This window comes from Varanus komodoensis, unplaced genomic scaffold (assembly GCF_004798865.1).
Source record: "Varanus komodoensis strain SLA01 unplaced genomic scaffold, ASM479886v1 scaffold74, whole genome shotgun sequence".
NCBI classification, from domain to species: domain Eukaryota; kingdom Metazoa; phylum Chordata; class Lepidosauria; order Squamata; family Varanidae; genus Varanus; species Varanus komodoensis.
The window spans coordinates 1,963,301-1,984,160 of record NW_025336401.1 but is presented as its reverse complement, the minus strand read 5'-3'; the positions used below and the strand labels follow the sequence as shown (position 1 = coordinate 1,984,160).

The 20,860-nt window shown below is 52.6% G+C and overlaps 1 protein-coding gene across 2 annotated transcripts in view; it reads right to left on the bottom strand.

Moving 5' to 3' along the window:
- The window catches only part of WDR44 (WD repeat domain 44), a 29,459-nt gene extending 18,846 nt beyond the window's left edge, over positions 1 to 10,613 (bottom strand). Inside the window, exon 1 of one of the 2 annotated variants that reach the window (XM_044452702.1) lies at positions 10,498 to 10,613. In XM_044452702.1, the coding sequence (XP_044308637.1) occupies positions 10,498 to 10,577 (80 nt within the window). In that variant the 5' untranslated portion in view covers positions 10,578 to 10,613. The remainder of the gene's footprint in view (positions 1 to 10,497) is intronic. The other variant, XM_044452701.1, reaches the window with a different exon arrangement.
- Positions 10,614 to 20,860: the final 10,247 nt, after the last annotated feature.

Sequence of the window (20,860 nt, the reverse complement as noted above, 5' to 3'; positions counted from 1 at the left end):
TTTTTCACACCATCTGCTCTGGGGTTCCACTCCACCATTTGTTCTATTTTGGCTGCCGGTGATCCAGCCAGGAGACCAACTGAGAGCCAAGCCAGAACTCCACCGCAGGGCTGCGGTCCTCCCTGGATCACTCAGGCAAGGGCACAGTTAAACGCAGAAACAGAGCAAGTCAGAAGGGGCCTCCTGGGCCATCTAGTCGGCCCCCCGGCTCCAGCCGTGACATGCAGGAGATGCGACGGACCGCTGGACCACTGTCCATGCCAGACAGCAATGGGGTCCTGCACATCCTTTGCAGCAACCATGCCTCTCTCTTCTCCAGGGACTGCCAGGGAAGCAGGAAGGCAAGTCGGTGCACCAGTCTCTCTGCAGCAGGGCAAGGATGAGGGGTCCCAGCTACCCAAGGCAGCCCCTAGAACTGCCTGGGAAATGCCGGAAGCGAACAGGCCAGAAGAACGCCACTGTCTGAGCTCTACAGGGTGGTTTGCAGGCAGGTAAAACCGTTCCCGGCCCTCGGGAGCAATTTGTGACAAATTTTCCCAGCACTTCAAAGATAAAATTGCTCAGATCTTTTATGAATTGGACTCTGCAGTTGAGTTCGAGCCTTTGAGGCATGTCTTCAGTGTGCTGTTCTTTGGTCCTGTTTTGCTGGACAAATTTCAGTTATTGCAGATCAATTATAGACCATGGCAAACTTCCCCTTTCTAGGCAAGGTGTCTGAGCAGGTGGTGGCTGAGCCGCACTGCAGAACAGAAGACGGGTGTTTATTTAAAAAGTTTTTATGCAATGATTTTAATTTGTGGGATTCTGTTCCTTTATATTTTTGAATGTTATTGTTAATGCTCCATTATTATAGATTTTAAAATGTTCTGTTATTTTAATTCTTTGTAAGCTGTTCAGAGAGACCAAGCATGGACGAATGCAGCAACATATAAATGGAAATAATAAATAAGTAAATATTCAACCAAAGCCTCATCCTTTTCAACAGAAACACATGAACGGGGGAAGATCCCAGTGGACAGGGGTTCTTCTAGCACGGTCTTGCTCAAACTGGTACCCTCCAGATGTGTCGCACTGCTATTTTTGTGAGCAGAAACAGTTGGAGACGGTCTGGGCGCTGCAGATCAAGTGTTCCTCGGAATGGGTCACGGGGAGGCTTGGTTTTCTTGCCACCGATGGGAAAGTTCCTTAAAGCTGCCTCCCACTTTAAGTAGCCAAGGGTAGGGTCCTCCAGGTGCTTCAAATTACAAACCCCATAATCCGCAACATGTGCTATGCTAGCTGGGGATGCTGGGCACTGCAGCCAGAAACAACTGCGGGGCATGAAGCTGCCCAGTCAGAAGAGGCCACTTGCCCCTGCGAAGGCAGGGAAAAGGGCTGTACCAACCACGCGGGTGGCCAAAGTGCCGCGCTTGAAAGGGAAAGTATCGGCTTGACACACACGGCAAGCGGAGTGCCAGCCCTCGGCTTCAGTGCTTCCAGCCACGTGTCTGAAGGGATCCATTTCAAAGGACACAGAGGTGCAGCAGCTGAGAGCTCATCTGCAAAAGAGCTGAAGCTGGAGCGTATTTCAAGTTCGAAGGATAGTTCTACAGAAGGTGTGGGGCCGGGTTATGAAAAACCCAATTGTACAGGACATGCATGTCCAGGGCGGGGCACCACATGTTTGGAGGGGAACAAACGGTTTCAAGACAATCAGGACACGACGTGGGGCAGGGCGAAGCACGGCCTCTTGCAGAAGGCGCCTTCTCCTGATGCGTGTGCTGTGCACAATCTCCAGAAATTAATGCTGTAAGGAAGAAAAGCCATTTGCCACACCCGCGACAGGACCTGCAGTGGGAAAACGACTACTCAGCATCACAGCTGTGGTGACTTTCTGGCCAGCGGATACGCCCTTTGGCCGGAGAAGACGCCCACCCTCCATGAAAGCCAGCCACGGGGAGGCCGGATGAGGAAGGGACAGAGAAAGGCAGGGTGCAAGGTGGCAATGTCATTCACCATGCTCTAAGACTATAGCTAAATTCAGCAGGGCTCCTCGTTCTGGGTCACAAGGTGGCATGGAAAATGGTGGCATTAAAAACAAGCACTGCAGAAACAGGTTTAGTGGCTGCAGATGAGAGCTCAGGAGGAGAAGGGTCCCTCAAGGAGAGCCACGCTGGCTGCCTTTCAACACACAGAAACAAGCAGGGCTCTAAGGGGGGCAGGTGAGCAGAATTAGCTTTTAAGGCTCCCCAGTAGCTAAATTAAAAACCAAACAAAACCCCACTTCTGCAAGTGGAAAACCAGCAGAGCGGGCAACGGCCGAGCCAAAACCACTCTCGTGGCTTTATTTACCCCATATTCCCTTGCGGGACAGGCAATATCCAAAAACAGCAACCTTCACCTGCATCCTCCAGGGCAGAGCCCTGCATTCAGCCCGTCTCACCTACAGATGCTCTGCCCTCCACCTTGAAAGGTGCCGCTCACGCATGGCACATGCACTCCGGCGATGTTACTAAGCCCCGCAGTTGTTCTGAGTTCAAACTGTGGCAGCAGCTTCGAGAAGCAACGTTCGGCCATGCTGTGCTTTGCTACGAGTGTGGATCGAGAGGAAAGCGTGCCGGGAGTCCCGAAAGCACGCCCTGATCTGGCTGACAGGCAAGCGGGAGCTTATCCCCGCAATCCAGAAGGCACAGAAAAGAAAGTCCCGGTGGCAACGCAGGAAGACAAGGAGAACAAGGCTCTTGTTTGTTGTATATGGTTGCTCTGTTTTTTGTTTTTCGGTTTTTTGTAAGCTGTCCAGAGACTTTTGGTATTGGGGCGGCATATCAAAATGTTAAATCCATAAAATACATAAATAAAGGTGACTGGGAGGAAGGACTTGCGGCAGCGATGCAGAAGGCCAGCAGTTCTGCAGGGGCTGGCATTGTTCCCCGTGCTATGTAGCATCAACGTGAAATGGCTGGATGTGCGAGACCAACGCCTGGCCAGGCAAGGCCTAGCAAACCCAGGCCAGACAAGACCGAGCTGCAGTTAGTGGCCTGTCCCTGTGACTGGATGCTGGCGCGCCCGGTAAAGCAAGCTTGCAGCAAGTACTGCAGCCATTTTGTCGCTCGAGGCTTGGGTGGCCTTGGCGACACCGGGTGCCTGCCACCAACTCCAGCTGGTGGTCCAGCCATGCCCTTAAGGATAACTTGGCTTCGGTTGTCTGTGCTCTGCAAGATGTCTACTGCTATGCCTTCCACATGGAGCGGCCTTTGACGGCCTCAGCCTATACAAAATGTAGTGGCCATACTGCTAACAGGGACAGAAGGTCTGACCGCCATTTCCAGCCCATTTGCCCTGGCCTTCTGTATCTTTATGAGCCCGGTTCAGGGTGCTGGCTTTGACCAATAGAGTCTTCTGGGGCTCAGGGCTGCGGTGCTTGATGGAGCTGGCCAGGAGCTAGACGCACACTCATTTTCTGGGCGCCTTCTCCAAGGGAGGCTTGGAAGGTGGCCACAAGCGGGAGGAGCTTCTTAGTGGTAGCTCCCCAGTTATAGCATGATCTCTCCAAAGAGGCCCACCTGCTGCCAGTACTGCTATCCTTTCAGCACTAAGTTAAGACCTTTTTTTTGGACATTTATCAACACAGAAAGAGGTTTTAATCAGGTCTTGATTTTTCTGTTGATTGTTTCAAATGGTTTTTAAATATGTCCCTCTGGGTCATATGCCTATATGTTTGTGCGCATATGGTTACAACGTATACTTAAGGTTTCCTCTTTGTGAACTGCCCAGAGAGATTCAAATTATGTGCCGACTTCCTCTTCTTGCAGGAAGCATGATGTGCTGAGGGGTGTGGTCTGGGGGCAGAGACCCTCCCCAGACCAGCCAAGCGGCAGCTGGTCCCGGACGGTTGGCCACAGAGAGATCTCTAGCAGTGGCAGAGGAGGTGGGTGGGCACTCCACTCGTGGGGCAGCAAATTTTGCCCTCTGCCTTCTATCTCGCCCTGAGTAGCTTGCGCAAACAACTGCCCCAGAGCTAAAACACGTTCTTCGCATATTCCAGCAGCGGTTCTCAGCTGCCAGAAAGATTACGCAACGCTGCAAAATGTTCATATGGAAATATCTGGCTCATCCAAAGAACTGCACTCTTTTGAGTTACACATGTGAATCGGAAAGGGTTGTCAGGCCCAGCTCCTTGGCTTGCTGAACATTTTCACTTTCAGAATTAAACCTCACTTCATCCGGAGCACCATTTGAGACAGTTTAAATTGAGTACATTTCTAAAAAGTGTATGGAAAGGAATGGCACACAAATGATCGCAGCAGAGTCTCCAAATCTGCCCCCAGCCTTACTTCCAGGTAAGTGGGCAGTTAAAGGTTGGCGGCCGTTTTATGGCATGGCATCCACGCCACAGGTGCATTATTTAGAGTACTGTCAGGTTAATGCAGAATAGCCATCTATTTCCTATCAGAAAGGCCCCCGCAACCCCACCTGGCACCTGCAGAACCTTGATGGCGGTAGCATACCTTTCCATAACTACAGGGTGCATATGCATACAGCACAGGCACTCTCCAGGCCTAAATCTAGGCAGTGAACTTTTCATCAAGAGCCTCTGTGAAAGTCTGAAAACCAAGAATAATTGCCCAATTAAAACCGCATCTGATCTTTGTAGCTCACAGAAAGCCAGTTCGGGAGAAACATACTTCTTGAGCAACAGTTTTGAAGAGGTAAAAAGAAGACAGGAGAAAAGATTTAATCCTTGGAAAGTCCTGGGGGTGGGGGCATTGCCAGAAAGGGGCACGTCATCGCTGAGTTCCAAGAGCCATTATCTGGCTTCGCACAACATGAAAACCCAACTTGCCTTCTGCAATCCAAAAGACGGGGACTGGACGTTGTTCTCATATAACCCCAGTCCTCCGTCAGCTTCACTGGCTTCCCATTGAAGTCCAGGCCCAATTCAAGGTGCTGGTCATTACCTATGAAGCCCTTAATGGCTTGGGACCTGGATACCTAAAGGAACGCCTTCTTCCGTATTTGCCCTCCCGCCCCCTGAGATCGGCGGCAGAGGCCCTCCTCCGGGAACCCTCCGTGAAAGACATCAGGAGGCAAAGTACCCGGAGGAGGGCCTTCTCTGCGGTGGTGCCCAATCTATGGAATGCGCTCCCCAGAGAGGTCCGCCTGGCGCCGTCATTTGTTTTTCAGCACCAGGCAAAGACCTTTTTATTTAAAAGTTATTTTAATTGTTAATTGATTATTTATGGGGTTTTATATTGGCTTTTATACTGTGCCGAATTGTCTCCAAAAATTTTAAGGTTAATTTTTAAGGTTAATTGTGTAAATGATATTTGTCTTGTAAGCCGTCCCGAGGCTCTTTGCGAATGGGGCGGCATAGAAATGTTGTAAATAAACAAATAAATAAATAATAAAAGAGGGGTAAAGCCAACCCCGAATTACTTGTGATAGTGGGGTGGGGAAATGACATGTTCCCAGCCCTGGGATACCCCGGGGGGGGGGGGATGGTGCGTATGGGTATCAAACGCATTGATGGTTCCCAAGGTAACCATGGGGCTGCTCCAGGATTCCAGGTAGAAGGCCAGGCCTCCCCTGGGAAGCTGCCCAGGGTTCCAGGACCAGAACCTTCTGCATGTGAAGCTGGGGAGGCACTGGTAAGTTATGGCCCCTCCTTAAAAGGGGCAGGGTGGCTGATGAAAACACCAGTGGGGATGGAGAACCTCGGTGCTTCTGCCTAGTCCACAGACAATGCTGCTGCCCTTAAGCAAAAACAGTCTGGTTCCACGCTTCTCCCATCCAAATGTGCCCCAGTTTTTAGAACCAGGTGATGCGTATTAAATTTATAGCATAGAACTCAAAGCAGTTTGCTCTCAATCTTATCCCAACAACAACCCTGTGAGGTAGACTGGGCTGGGTCTGTGACTGGCCCAAAACCACCCAGTTGGCGCCATGGCTGAGTGTGGACTAGAACCCGGGTGGGCTGAATCGCCATCCTGCATGTTTAACTGCTGAGGGCTTTTGTGGGGGGTGGGGGGAACCTTCTTTCCATGGAAAGGAGGCAGGAATGGATTTTTTATAATAAGACAAGAAGAGAGCTTGTAGCTTTCTGGGGGTTGTTATAACTTTTACCTTTGCTTTAACAGTTTCCCTGTTTTGATTTTAAAGAAGTATTATTGATCTCTGCTTTTAAAGTTAAGTTTAAACACTGTGTTTATTTTCCATGTAGCTGCTCTTTTAATAGATGGCTATTTTTGCTACTCTGTGTTTGTAAGCTGTTTTGGATATTGCTTTTAATAAAGAGGTGACTGATATGTATTTTAAGGAAAGAGCAACCCACAGGACCACGACCCAAGCAGAATCCCAACCACACTCACAGAGAGCTGTGAATTTCTAGCTCAGCCTTCCCCACCTTGGTGCTCTCCAAATGCTTTGGACCACAAAACCCATCAGCCCTGGCCTGAATGGCCAATGGTAAGGGGCGATGGAGTTGTAGTGCAGAAATGTCTGTCTCAACCTTGCCCAATCAGGTGACCCTCCAGGTGCTATGGGCGACAACTTCCATCAGCACAAATAAGCAAGGTCGGGGATTATGGGGCTAGTAGTCCAAAAACCCCGCAACCCCTGCTTATAACCTGTTCTGCTGCAGTGTAATGACCATGCCGCCACATCTGTTTGATGCACTGACACCACATCTGTTTGATGCACTGACAGGGCGGGGGGGGGATTCTTTGCCAGCAGGGTGAAAAAGGAGGTGAGGGCATCTGGAGAAGCCCCATTCTGTTTCTCAGACCTCCTTAGCAGCTCTGCCTGAGCTTTGAGGCTTTTTCCGTGAGCCTTCAGAAGAAGCTGCACCGCAGCAGATTTTAATCAACCGTACAAACAAGCCACGTTTTGTTAAACATACAAACTGTGAAGTTTAAGAGCAGGAACAGCCCTTCAACAATCTCTCAAGGCACCCGCAGCGCAAGAGGCACTTCAGAAGTGTTAATCGATGAGTGAGGATAATTAAAGTTGCTATTCTTAAGGTCACTTCTGCCATCATCACTAGAGGGGCTACTTCAACACACAGTACATTAGCACAATAAACAAGGCCACAGTTTTCTTTTGAGCCCAGAATAATATTGAACTGGTCCATCTGTCCCTGTGAACATGACTCTTCTCTAGTGTTTTAAAAAATATGCACCAAAGAAATCCCGAGCCCCTTTGCCCAGTCATCCGAGTACAGCCATCCCTCGTCATAAACCACCAGGCCGATGGCTGGTCAAGTCCTGAGCGATTCTGCAGAAAGTGCGGAGAGGAAGCTGCTTCTGTGGGATGGAATTCCTACTGTACCAGGACTCACGTCTGTGTGCAGTTCCTTCTGCCCACTCCCACTGGAGTGAAGACCCTGGAACCTGGGCTACCTCCCCGCTGCCAGGGAACGGAAGCTTTTACAGACGCCGCTTCTGGCGGCCGGCACCTATGCTGCCCACCAGGCAGCTGCTGAAGTGCGTCTACAGCTCCTTTTGCCTCTGCAGAGAACAAGCAGAGCTCTCTGCAAACAGCCCCTGCTTGGCACACAGGGGGCCCCCAGACTCAGTTCCCTGCACCTCCAGGAAGGCGTGCTGCCTGAGAGTCTGGAGAGCAACTGCCGGTGAGGATGTAGACAACACCAAGCCTCGCAAACAGTTTCAGGTGTTCCTGTACTGGGGCACAGAGGGCTGTGAAGACAGATGGAAGAATCACTCCTGTGGGTGGGTGGCTTCAGCCAGCACAGGTCCCCCAACAGGACAACGAAGAGCCTCTGTGTCACTGCACGCCCAGGACTGGAAGGGGCTGCCATCAAGAGCACCGCATCCTAATACACCGCACCTTTGCATGGATTTCAATTGCAAGTTCCTTTGGGAACCCGTCTTGGCTAAAAACAGAGTATAATTATTTGTTTATTGGATTTCTAACCTAACCCATTAGCTGTATGGCTCCCTGGGTGGGATACAACAACAAAATAAAACACAGAACAGAATAAAATACAGAGTAAAATGCAATATAAAACAGCAATTACAAATGAATTAGGGTGCAATCCCATGCCTGTTTGGATGAGGAAAAATGTCCTATGGCTGTACGGAATGCCTCATCCCAAAACTGGGATCCCCACTGCGAAAGCCAACAGCTCTATGGGAAGTAAGCAAAGCCCCTTGTGGGTGGCTTGTTAGGCTTAGTGTTGCATTCCTTTTAGCCCTAGGGGCAGGAACACAGGTCGGTGTTAGAATTCAGATGTGTACGTGGGGGGAACTTGGTTACCGCTTGGTTGACAGTCACAAATGCTACCAAGTCTTAGTCCTCAACCAGTTTTACAGATCAACAGAAATGCTAAGCACCTTGGCTTCTTTCTGTGCCCACGCTTTCACTCTCAATGGTCAAGTGCAGCAAAGGATCTGCTAGGACTGCCTCCCTCGCTCTGCTCACTTTCTTACGAACTGTGAAATGGCCGGAAATGAGCCATGCGGCTGGAGCTCTGCAGGCCATGGACCACCTGCAGCAGGGTACCGTGCAAGCCACGAGGCTGGGCACCACTGCTTGGTTCCAAGCCTGAGGAAGGGAAAATCCCTCCAGAAAGAACGTGCAGACTGTGGGTAACGCAAGGCAGTGATAACAGGCTGGGAAAGGTTACCGCAAAGGGTGTGTTTTGTGTTTATAAATGCCACCAGCTGTTGGTTTTCTGAAAATCTTTTTAAGAAGAACTCCTTAGCTGGCAAAGAAACATGCTGAGGGCAGGGTTTCCCCCACAATGCAGCGAACATGAATCACTCCATCAGGTGCCGTGGAATTTCTGAGGGGAGAGTCTTGAAGCCTCTAAAGAGGAGTGTTTATACTGTCTGGAAGGCTCACAACTTTGCCAGCTCTCCAGCTGTGGACAAAGTATTCCTCCACTCCACTGAGCACACCAGCTGCAGGCAAAGCAGCTCAGGCAAGCGACAGCTCCTCTCGTGCACAGAAGTTCTCCCTCCATGGTGCCACCTGCTGTCATGTGTTTCTCACTGGAGCGTCACACACCCTTCTGACCACAAGCCAACACAAACGGAGGTTATCAGGCCTAACCCCTTTCCTTGGAAGTAGACTGGTACAAAACAGAGGGGAGGGAGGCGAGAGAGAATTGGCCCGCTTTTCCTAAGGCACTCGCTTAGCACTGGGAGACAGCATTCAACAAGGGCAGGCAAGCAGAAGAACGGGGGTGTTTGCCCGAGCAGGTGAACAGAAAACTGGAATTTGGTGTATCTGAGATCCAGCCAGTTGGAGGGCAGCAAAACAATATACAAAACGACAGCCACCAAACTGGGGCAAGGTTGAGAACAAGAAGGGAAATGGCAGCATTAGAATAAACAAGCCTGGATAAGAGGCAAAAATCATACATGAAGAGCAGGAGCAGAGAGGTTCAACAGCAACAGCAGAAGGAATGGTACAGGGATCTGGAAGCAACTGGGGGGAGACAGAGAGCAATACTGACCCCAGAGTCTGGTGAAAAGGGTGAAGCAATGCAATAAAAGAAAGCCTATATATGTGTAAAGAGATGGGGATACAGCAGGGACTTCCACTTGCCCCATGTAGGGAGAAAGGCTTGTGGACCAGACTTTAGGGATGACAGCTTGTGCACGAGCAGAAATCCTGCAACTCATCCCAGATCTTTTGGGGAGAGGCCCAGATCAAGAGAGGGGAACAGGCCTGTGCCCAGCAATGACATAGCGACTGTATATTTGGGAAAGTAGAAAGCAGGTGGGCAGGGAAGCCTGCAGAGTTTGAAGGGTGGGGTGGGAAGCTGGACAAAAAGAAAAAGAAAGAAGGGGCAAAGGCATGGCACTGAAACGAGAGACTTTGAAACATATGCAGAGTTTCCTTTTTCAAGGTACATGCTTAGAAAGAAGGCCTAAATGTGGGGAAGGGGATCTGGCGGATTTTCAGGAAGGAAATCCAGGAGGAAGGGGAAGCTGGCTGGGCATGCTCGGGAAGGTGTCCCAGATGTCCCTCTTTAGGGTGGTCTTTCTGCAAGGTCAGCTGCTGGACTTTGGGCGCGACGCCGTTGCTCCAGCCGGCTCTGGCTGGGCTTGAACCGCCCTTGCCCAGATCGCAGGAGGGTCCGGGGCTGCGGAAGACGGACGAACCCGGAGGAAAGGCAGGAGAGGAACCATCCGAGTGAGAAAGGAGGCAGCAGAGGATGGGGAAAGGAACGAGGAAGGCAAGAGGCATAGGGGGAAAGGGGGAAAGACTGCTAGAGAAGTCGGAGACGGCCGGGTATAATCCGAATTACGGCTTCAATACAGATTAGGTTAGCCCTAGTAGCCACGCTGCTGTTTCTCCACTACTCCTCTTCCTCTCCCAACGCTACTTTCAGTTTGGAGTGGGGTTGGGCAGCGAGAGCTGGCTGCCAAACCTCTTAGTGTAGGCAATCCGGGGTGAGGCTTAATCCAGAGTCAATGCGGATTGCGTGCGCGCTGCTGCTGCTCCTCCCCCCGCGCCCGCGCCCGCCACTTTCCTTCCCCACAGACTCACGGCGATGGGGTCCCTCCGTGCTGGGCGACATCCTCAGCAGCGTCGTAGAAGAGGTCCTCGGCGTCTGAGTCGGACGCCATCCCGGCGAGCGCCTCCGCGAAGGGGCGAAGCAGGCCGGGCAGGGCCGCGCAGCAAGTCTCGCGAGAGTGGGGGGGCGTGGCGGAGAGTGGAGCCATAGAGCGGAGGCAGGCGGGGAAAGAGCGGCATGCACCGCTCGCCCGCCGCGCGTGCGCACCGTGATCCGTTCTGCGCTCTTTGCTTGCACGCTCTCGTAAATATTAAATATTTGGAATCTCGCCTGTGAGTATTGCATCATTTATGGTCATGACTTATACTGGGCTTTTTTAAATCCCGTCCTCCCGCCGAAAGGGCCCCACGGGTGGTTTACACGGATACTCCTTAAAGCAGTCCTCGCCCGCAAGCTTGCAAATAAAAGCAAAAGGCGACGATACAAAAGGAAAGGCGATGGGGAGGGAAGAGGAAAAAAGAAAACTAAGGTACTGGCTTCTTCGTTGCAGACCGTGGGCGCCGTGCGAAGTGGGGATCAGGATGGCCGGTGCTCTCCTCCGGAGCTGGGTCCAGGCACGGTGCAGAGGCGGCAGAGCGCTCCGTGCCTGCAACGGCCTTGGCGCCAGGGATGGCTTGGTACGCACGAGCCCCCAGCAGTCGGGAAAACACGAGCTGCGCTTCTGTGCATACTCGGCGCGAAGCGGGGCTCGCCGAAGGCCGCGGGCCTTGCTTCCGAGTACACGTGCCTGATGCCTGGCTGCAGGTGTGAACTCGCTCGGGCCAGGCATGCCAGGCACTCTTATGGCGCTCTGCGGCAGCGTTGCCGTCGGGCGGGACGGGCCGGGCCGTGGCCAGCCTGAGAGTTCTGGGGGGCGCCGGAAGAGCAGGGCGGGGCGCATCCCGTTTGCAGGCCTTGTAGAAGCAAACTTGTACACAGTTTTCAGGTTTTTTGAATTTGGGGGAGGGTCGGAAAAAGCCAGGAGGCCGCATATCCTCCGGATGCGTTGGGCTGCGATCCTGCAAGCGTTGCGAGACTGCGAGCGGGCATGAAATCCCGCTGAAGTTGGCGCGCGGAGCAAGCAAAGCAGCACTCAGGATCGCTGTGAAGAACTTTCTCCGGGTGACACGCAAGTTGGATCGGGATTCAGACCTGATCTTGCAGGTGGAGCGTGAGAAGCGGGCGAGTCCCCAGCCGGGCTTGAGCCATTCATGCACGCCTCCCTGCACAAGAGCACCTGCCTGACCTTGCTTGTGATTTGTGCCGCAAAGCAGGAGCCATCCGCTTGGTCTTATTCTCCCTGCTGTTTTCCTATGAACAGGAATCTGGTGCAGCCCCCGCCCAGCCCGGTCCCCTCCCACAATATTTCCAATGGGAAACAGTAAAAAGATGCAACTCCATATTCCAAATACACAACAGTGTTACTTCCCCTGCACACACGAATAAACCCCAGGTGGGAGTAACTTCTGAGGACAGGATGAGATTGCAAACTTCTGTGCACAAATGTTCACAGCACACATTGAGTTCTTCGCTGCCCGCCTTGATCTACCCTGGCATCGAGTTGTCAAGGCAGTGCCCAACGATGCAAAGCGGAAAAACCCTGCAAGGATGCACATAAGAGCAATGAAAGTGGCAACAAATGTTATGTGCCGTCAAGTCTCTGGCCTCTGGCAACCGGACGAGTGAAAGCCCCCGAGAGCCCCGTCCTCGCCATCTCGTTTTAGCTGTTCTAGATCTGAGCGCGGGGCTTGCTGCATGGAGTCAGCTCATCTCTTGCTTGGTCTCCCTTTTCTTCGCCTGTCTTCAATTTCACTGGCACGATTGTCCCCTCGCGAGAGCCCTGCCTTCTCACAGTGTGTTCAAAGCAAGGCAGCCAGAGTTTTTTAACGGAGAAGAGAGTTGCATGCTATAAAAGGTCAGGCGTGTTGAAAAGAATGGTAGCGAACAGAAGTATGCATTATTAGCAGGCAAATCTGGTGAAAAACCTCCCAGGTAGACTCAGTTAAACAAGACTTTCACCCCAGTACTGGCAGAGATAAGGTCACTGCCATAAGGATAAACATTCTGTTTTCAAGCACGTTGTTGAGGTTGGTGCATTTCCTCTGAGCATATGTAGGGTGCCTGGAGTCCCTGCAGACTCTTGCACTGGCTGGGCGATTGGCAGAGCCTTGTAGCTGGCTGACTCCAATCCTACAAGTGTTTCCTCTGAAATAAACCCCACTCCAGTGACTGAGATTTACTCCCAAGTAAAAATGCCCAGTGTTGCAGCAGAGATAACATGGGAGAGGCAGAAGACCCTGTGAGCATTTCCCACATCTGTGAGTTCTCCAGTTGTCTTGCTTTTGTGTCACATGTTTCCCTTCTGAGCCCACTGTTCACCATTCCCCCTTACACGGATGGAGACCTGTGAAACCAGAATAATGCTTTGCACATTTAAAGTTGCTAGTGCTGCAGGTTTCTCTGCAAATGAAATGACTTCCTGGCCTATGCAAAATACCTCCAGTGCTCAGAGGCACCCAGTGGGCACGTGTCCAGCCATCCGTCCTTCCTCATGAAGGTGGGAAGGGCTGCAGGGGAAGGGGGGGGACAGCTTCCTCCTTGGACTTCCTCACTTGATGCTTCAAGCCAGAGGCTTTTAAAATCAGTAGGTTGTAAACACAAGTTTTTAAAAAAGGAAAAAGTGTTGGCGCTTCTCACAAAATTGTATTTATTTAAATCTGATGAGCCATAGCTGAGCTGATTGCATTGCAACTGATACCCTGGGTATCTATCTATATCATGGTCTAAATTATTTTTTGTGGCACATTTTTCTTTGCTACTGGAATCCTCATTCCTTCACCAGGATCTCCAAAGGTGCCCCAGCTAATGTACGTTCTTTGGAGATCAGGGGTGATGGTTAATTTTGCTTCTGTGTGACCCTCTTGTCAAAGCTCTCCGGGCGGTTCAGAACAATTCCTCGGGATGGAGGCGAGCGCAAAAGGGCCGCTCGCCTCATCCTGCCGTTTGCTCACGGCTCCTCGAGGGGGCGCCCTCCCTTTGCATAACCGTTTTATGCAGAAATGGTTGGAAGGAAAGTCTGGGGAGTTCTGGTTGCATTTGAACAAGGCCACTGGCGATGGAGCCTGGTGTATTTGGCATGTCTCTGCTAAAACAGAAACAGCCTCTCAGCTTCGGGTGAAGGAAAGGAAGAGTCTTTCGAGATGGCCTGTAGGAGACTCGCCTGCCGGGCTGAGCCGGGGGTAGCACTACTCGTAGTCCCTTGCAATTGCAGCAGCATAACAGAAGATTCCTCCGTGGTTTAGCATCCTCCACACCGCCAGTCAAAATCCAGAGGGACTTATTCCGCTGTGACAGATCACAAGGCAGGTCTGTGAGGCAAGAAACTTCCTGGAGGGCAGAGTTCAGAGAATTATAGAGTCGGCAGGGGCCAGACGGCCGTTGGTGACCTGCAACAGCAGGGGGGTGACCCAGGTTACACCATCTCACTCAGATGACTGTCCAGATGTTTCTAGTATGGCAGAGCCCACAGCTTCCCCAGAAATAGGTTCCAGTGTCGTACTGCCAGTGTCTAGTCTAAATCTGGTTTCTTCTAAGTCCATTGTTCCGTGTCCTGCACTCTGGAATAGTCGGGAAGAGATCTGCTCCTTCCCCTCTGTGGCAGCCCTTGAGCTACCTGCAGAGGGCTGTCCCATCTCTTCAGGTTCAGCCTCAGGTCTTCTCTTCCTGAGATGAACATGCCCGGTTCTCCCAGTCTTTCCCCACAGGGCTTGGCCTCCAGTGCCTGCATCTTCCTCTGCACCCTTCCAGCTTTTCTGCATCTTTTTAAAACTCAGGTGCCCAGAACTGGACCAGGGACTGCAGGTGAGGTCGGACTAGTGCTGAGTACAGGGGAACTCGTTCCTTCATCCCATGAGCTGAAGCTGGCTGCCCTCCCAGCTCGCTATTTCAGCAGGTGTTTGGAAGGAAGTGTGAGTGGTGACAGGTTCTGGGGGATGCAGCTGGTACTCTCAGACTTCCGAAATGTAATCCCTACTGCCAACTCATCCCCTTCTTGTTTGGACTGCTAATTCACCACGTGCGGGACTCTCACATCCTCCTCTTGCAAGCTGCTTGACCTGTGAGTGACCCTGGGGACGTAGTCTGGCCAGGAAGCAGCGATGGCTGCTGATCTGGATGGCTTTCAAAGGGGACTGGCCAGTTTTGGGGTGGGGGTGGTACTATCAGTGGCTAGTAGCCTTGCTGGCTAGGGGCTACCTCCGTTGCCAGAGGGGCATGCCTGCACGCGACGGCCGCCGAGGAGCTGGGCAGGAGGAGGCCTTGCCCCCATCCTGCCGGAGGGGTCCCGTGGGCAGCCGGTTTGCCACCGTGTGTGCAGAGAGCTGGACCAACCAGACCTTGGGTCTGATCCAGCGTGGCGTTTCTTGTGTCCTTAGGACATCAAACAAACCCTGGGGTAAAATACCCCTGAGCTGGGCTGCATCGGTGCCTGGTGACAGCGCCATGACAGCGCCATGAAATGGGTGCCAAGAAAGGGGTCTGGCAGGTTGTTCCTTTGGGCCCGGGATCCAGTCTTCCTCTGCAGTGAACGTTTCTTGCTAAAGCTGCCCAAGGAGCAGGCAGGGGAAGGCAGTCGTCGGTGTGCTTCCCGACATAAGGAAGGCTCGGTGGGGTGCCTGTGCCCTTCTCTGGAGCCTGCCCCCCGCCCCGCAGGCACCTTCCCAGCTGGTTCATTGCAGGGGCAGGGGTAAAACGGGGAGGGCTGGCCCCAGTGGCCGAGCTCCCCAGGAGTGCAGAGCCCGAAGGAGGGAGGTGGCTGTGCCGACGTGGCTCAGGACACCCGCCGCGGCCGTTCCCATCCCCCCAGAAGCAGGTCTGTGGAGCAGTCCATGGATCATCTTAGCGGCTCGCTCAGCACCAGGCCTCCCAAAACGCTTGCATCGCAACAAGCGCATCTCGGGAAAGCATGTGGGCCGGACGCTGGACTCAGGCGTGGCGGCGGCGGCAGAGGGCGCCACGGGCTGCGCTGGCGGAGGCGTCCCCGGTTTGGCTGCTGGCGGCCCTGGGGCGCCCACAGAGCTGCCCAGGCAGCCGCCACTGGCCCAGCCGGGCTCCTGTGCCCGGGCCAGGGCTCACGGGGATTATGCCCCGCCCCGCCTGGAGAAGATACGGGGACGAGGCGGCCTGGCCCAGTTCCAGGCCCACAGGCAGCCATCTTGTGCGTGTGGCTCTGACTGGGGACAACGGGCGTGGCTCTGCAGGGCAGTCCTGGAAGCTCAGCCCCTCCAAGCTGCACCCGGCTTTTCCCGAGTCCGTTGCAGGTGGCTTCGCGGGGCCAGCCTGTTCGTTGGGGGCCCTCGGGGGACCAGGAATGGCTTCTTGGTGTCCCTGTTGTTGGAGGCTCCACTCTCTGAGGGCCGGCAGACGTGCACAGCTGCTGCCTGGCAGCGGCACACCAACAGATGCTCTGAAGCCAGCCCAGTTGTGACAAACAGCCCCCGTTTTGTTTCTGAAAGACTTCCAGTAGCCCTCATTGCTTATGGTCCACCACGCACGGCTGCAGACAGTAATTTATCTTCCGCACTCAGCAACCTCAGCAGGAATCACATGCTCAGATTCCCAGTTCTGGGCTTTAAGCTGTGTTACTGGAGTCTGGAGAGAAATTTCAGGCCCTGTACGATTTGGGGCCAACATGGTTCTCTGAGCTGCAGTATGCCTACAGACGCCTCTCCCCATACCGGCCATCCCTTCCCATCCTGGTTTTTATTTTATTTAATAAGATTTTTAAATACACAAGAGGTTGCTGTGTTGAAAGCAACGTTTGGCTCTCCAGTGCCTTCTATATTTGGGTTCGAAAAGCACACCTTTGTGTTTCACTTGGTGCGTCGGCGAGTGATTTTTCTCTAGCCTCACCGGCTTCCCTTTGGGAAATGCAGTTTGGGTGTCAAAATGCCCGGGACATCCTTGCAAAATTGCAAGAGTGCCCACTGGGCCAGAGAGCTTGGGGACGCTGCAGCCTGCCCACCTCTAGGCTCCTTGTGTGGCGCTCCACCTCCATCGGATTGCACTGAAGCCTTTTCCGGAGGAAGAGGGGGAAAATGGATCGTTTTGTTTTTAGTAAGAAAACAAAAACTCACACTTTTCTTCATAAACAGGAGAGAAAGAACAGGTGATTTAACCTGCCCACACAGTTCTGGATAAAGCAGAAGTGGCAAACGTGTCTAGCCAGGCTTTGAGTGCTTCAGCTCCCGAAAGTCTCCGATTTGATCCCTGTGTCTGCATTTGCATGTTCACAGGGATTCAGGGCCAGATCCTCACCTTTAGGAGAAGTACTGCTCTCCTCAGGCAGACACTGAGGAGAGCAGTACTTATTCCTTGTGGGTGATGCAGGTGACTGAGATTTTCAGAGTTTTTGACGAGAATTCACCCGAACTTGCAGATTCCTTTGAAATGGCATAGAAAGAATTTGGGGTTTTATCCCTTTGACTGTAGCAAAAAAAGGAAAGAAGAATCCCACCCACAGGTGGCTGAATACCTTCCCCTTTCCCAGGAAACTTTACCTCCCTGCATGTTCCATCCTTGACAGGCTGTCCGTAATCAGTGGCGTGTGGGGACAGCAGTGTTGGAAGACGCCCTTGCGAATGTAATCCTGGGCTGTTTACGAGGGAAGGGTGGTATTTCAGGAGGTGAAATTGGCACTTCGAACTGGATTGTGCAACTGGTTCTAGAAAAGAAGAGTGCTTTTAGTACATGGGGGGAGACACTGCCCCTGCACCAGCAACATCAGCAACTGCGGCCACCCAGAAGACAGGAGGTGCCCAACCACACAGCAAGAATGGCCATTGAGCTGTATTTGTTGCGGCTGAGTGGACATTTGATGAATCGCTTACTGGTTTCCTCGCTGCGATTGGATGTGGTCTCGGCTCAGAGGTGGGTGAGCGGAACTGGCTTTGGGCACAGCTGCAAAAGCTCCAACGGCCCTCAGGGCCCTTTGGTACGCTCATTTATGTCCTGCACGTCACACAGAACAGTTTGCTGCCTTCAAGGTGCACCTAAAAGAAGACGTGGGGTTTTTTGCATACAGCAGTTCTGCTTTGAGAACAGGCCCCAAATAAACAGTAGTCCAGTTTGTCAGGTGTGGACAAAAGAAAAACATGCTAACATTTTCAGAACTGACTTCCCAGAGGAGAAGCTATCCTAGCGCAATGTCTTCATGTGAGTTGCCATTCAGACCAAAGCTTCCCCTGAAGATGAGATCATCGTCTTTAGTGTGGCGGTTAAGAGCACAGGCCTGGGCTCAGGCATCTGGGTCCTGGTCCCCACTCGGCCTTGGAACCAGCTGGGTGGCTTTGGGCCTGTCACAGCCTCGGCCCAGCCTACCTCACAGGGTTGTTGTGGGGAGAAGACCAGGCTGAGGGCAGGAGGAGAGTGATGGGAGCCGTGTTGAGTCTTTTGAAAAGAAAAAAGGCAGGATAAAAATGTAATAAACCAATAAAGAATCAGGCGCTGTGTTGGGGTCGGTGCTTTTTGGGTTTTGAACCACGTGCGTGCAATGAAGCAAGAGGGGAGATGGCCGGGGCGCCCGTGGAAGCGATCCCGCCAGGAGCCGGACTGAACACGGCTCGGAGCTCCTTACCGAGCCTCTTCCGTGGCAGTGAAGCTGGCGAGACATTGGCATTTGGCCCCCTCACCACACTTTAGCTGTCCTGAGACATTTGTAGGGGATGGGATAGAAAAGCTTTTAATAAATAAAATAGATTTTCTCAGTGTCATCCAGCCGAGCTTTCGCTAGAGGTTCAGGATCTGGACCAGTGAAGGGCTCCACAGAACCCTCAGGGACTCGCTGTGCTGAATTTGCTCACCATTTTGCAGATAAAGTCACTTGGATCTGCTGTGGGTTGGACTCCAGCAAAGGCGGAGGTGCTGTCGGCAGGCAGATCGGCCGGCCGGTTAGGAGGCCCCGACCTGCCCTGGATGGGTCCCCAGCTTGGGGTGCTCCTGGACCCAGGACAATATCTCGAGCCTCAGGGAGACTCAGTGTCCAGGGCCTCCTTCCTTCAGCTGCAGGTGATACACCACTTCAGCCCTACCGGGACAGAAGGAGCCTGCCCCCACCTCCCCCAAGCTTGGAGCGCTTTCTTTGTCAGTGCCCCAGCCCCTGCTCCTGCAGAGCCACTTCTTAGCATCCTCTTCACCTCGAGACATGGATGATGGAAGCACGTGCATATTAAACCTTCTCCCCGTTGGAACGACAGAGCTGATTAATGGAATCTCTCGACACCATGACACTTCCTCAGCCCGGTGTGATCAGCACCATTGATCTGTCCTTCTTTGGACCCAGGTTTGGCTAATGTATTTGCTGGCAGCGATCAATAATTATTTTATTTTCTGTGCAATTCTTAATTGCCAACACAGCCCAGGCAGCAGCTGCTCAAGCACGGGAACTATCGATTGCCCATGGAAGGCATGTTTTGCAGATGAAGTTCCCAGGATAAGTGAGAGACGGGGAAAGGCAACAGGACGTTTCTTGCCTGCATGGAGATCTGCTCCCAAGCCACGCCTTGCTCCATGCAGGGCGAGTCGAGACAAGGCCTTGCCTTGCAGGATCATCCAGAGAGCCATCTGGCCATTTTCTGCCTCCAGCAGGAACGAGCCAGACGGTCCCTGAGAACCCACGAGGAGGAGGAGGAGGAGGAGGAGGAGGAGGAGGAGGAGGAGTTCCTTGGGTGCTCATTGAGTGGAGGCAGGGATCCAGGACCTAAATCACTTCCGAGTAGTGTATCCCCCCACAGCTTCCTTATCCCAGGGCAAGTTTTGACATTGTTATTTTTAACTCGCTTTTCAAATCGTCTTTCCAATATGTACTTTTAAAGGAAATAAAAGTACAAATAAAAATTAGGACCATGCCTCCACACACTATAAACTGCCTTCCCCAACCTGGTGACATGGTAGAAGTATTGGACTACAAGTCCCATCAGTCTTCATAGAATCATAGAACAGAGTTGGAAGGGGCCAAGGGGGCCAGCAGGTCCACCCCCTGCTGTTGCAGGACGCCAAGTCACACCCTCCCACGCAGAGGGCTGCCCGGTTTCTTTTTGAACGTTTCCGGTGTGGGAGAGCCCCCACCTCTCCAGGCAGCTGGTTCCATCGTTGAACAGTAAAGCCTTGGATTGTGAGTAACTTGGTCTGCAAGTGCTTTGCAAGACGAGCAAAGTTTTTCTAAATTTTAACTTGATAAACGAGCGATATCTTGCAGTACGAGTATTATGTGCGCTTTGTCTGCTGAGCTTCATGTCACAACTGAGCATCGGTTCTTCTCTTGCTGTGGGTGTGAGTACAGCATCCTCCCCCATAAAGCGCGCCCACGATCGCACCCGGCTCCCCCCCGAGAGCACCCATCTCCCTCGAGTGCACCCACTTCAAATTTTTGTGATTAAAGAAAAAAAGTTACAGAATGGATTAACCTTATTTACATTGAACCTTATGGGGAAATTCGCTTTGATATACAAGTGCTTTGGAGTACAAGCGTGTTTCCGGAATGAATTATGCTCACAATCCAAGGTTTTACCGTATTGCTCTGACAGCGAGGAAGCTTTTCCTGATGTCCAGCCTGAATCTGAGTTGTTGCAACTTGAGTTGATTCTTCTGTGTCCTGCTCTCTGGCATCAGCAAGAAGAGGTCTTGGCCTTCCTCTTGGTGACAGCCTTTGAGATGCTTATGGAGGGATACCATGTCCCCCCTTGGCCTTCTCTTCTCAAGGCTGAACATGCCGAGTTCTCTGTCTCTCCTCGTGGGAGAGGAGACTCTCCTCAGTGTTTCCAAACCCTGGATCATTTTTGTTGCCCTCTGCTGGACCCTTATCCATCACCAATCCATAGACAAGACTGTACAACAGTATGGGAAAAGGGAAAGGAGGGAGATCAGAACGGAAGCATGGTAGGTTGAAAACGAGTATTTATCTACGGTTGGGCCGAGCTGATCTGCCCTTGCTGGCTTTTCTGGCCCACCCTGGCTGATCTTCCTGCTCGGCTTCGACGGGGCCAGTTGTCCGAGGTCATTGCATCTTGGAAGGCCAACGAGGCATAGCTTGCTCCAGCGAAACACGGAGCTGGCTGCCGCGGTGGTGGTGGTGGTGTGGAGGGCAGGTGGACGCACACGTAGTGAAGGATGTTGGAAGCTGCCTTCCAACAGCGCCTGGAGGTCTAAGCGCTGCAGACCCCTGGCCAACGACGCCACTGCAGCACACAGGGGCGCAAGCGTTCCTGTCAACACACAGGCAGCTGTTGCAAACGCCTCGGGGGCGTTCCTCACGCAGACTCAGCAGGGGCACGGAAGGATGGTGCGGTGCTGCCACGCAAG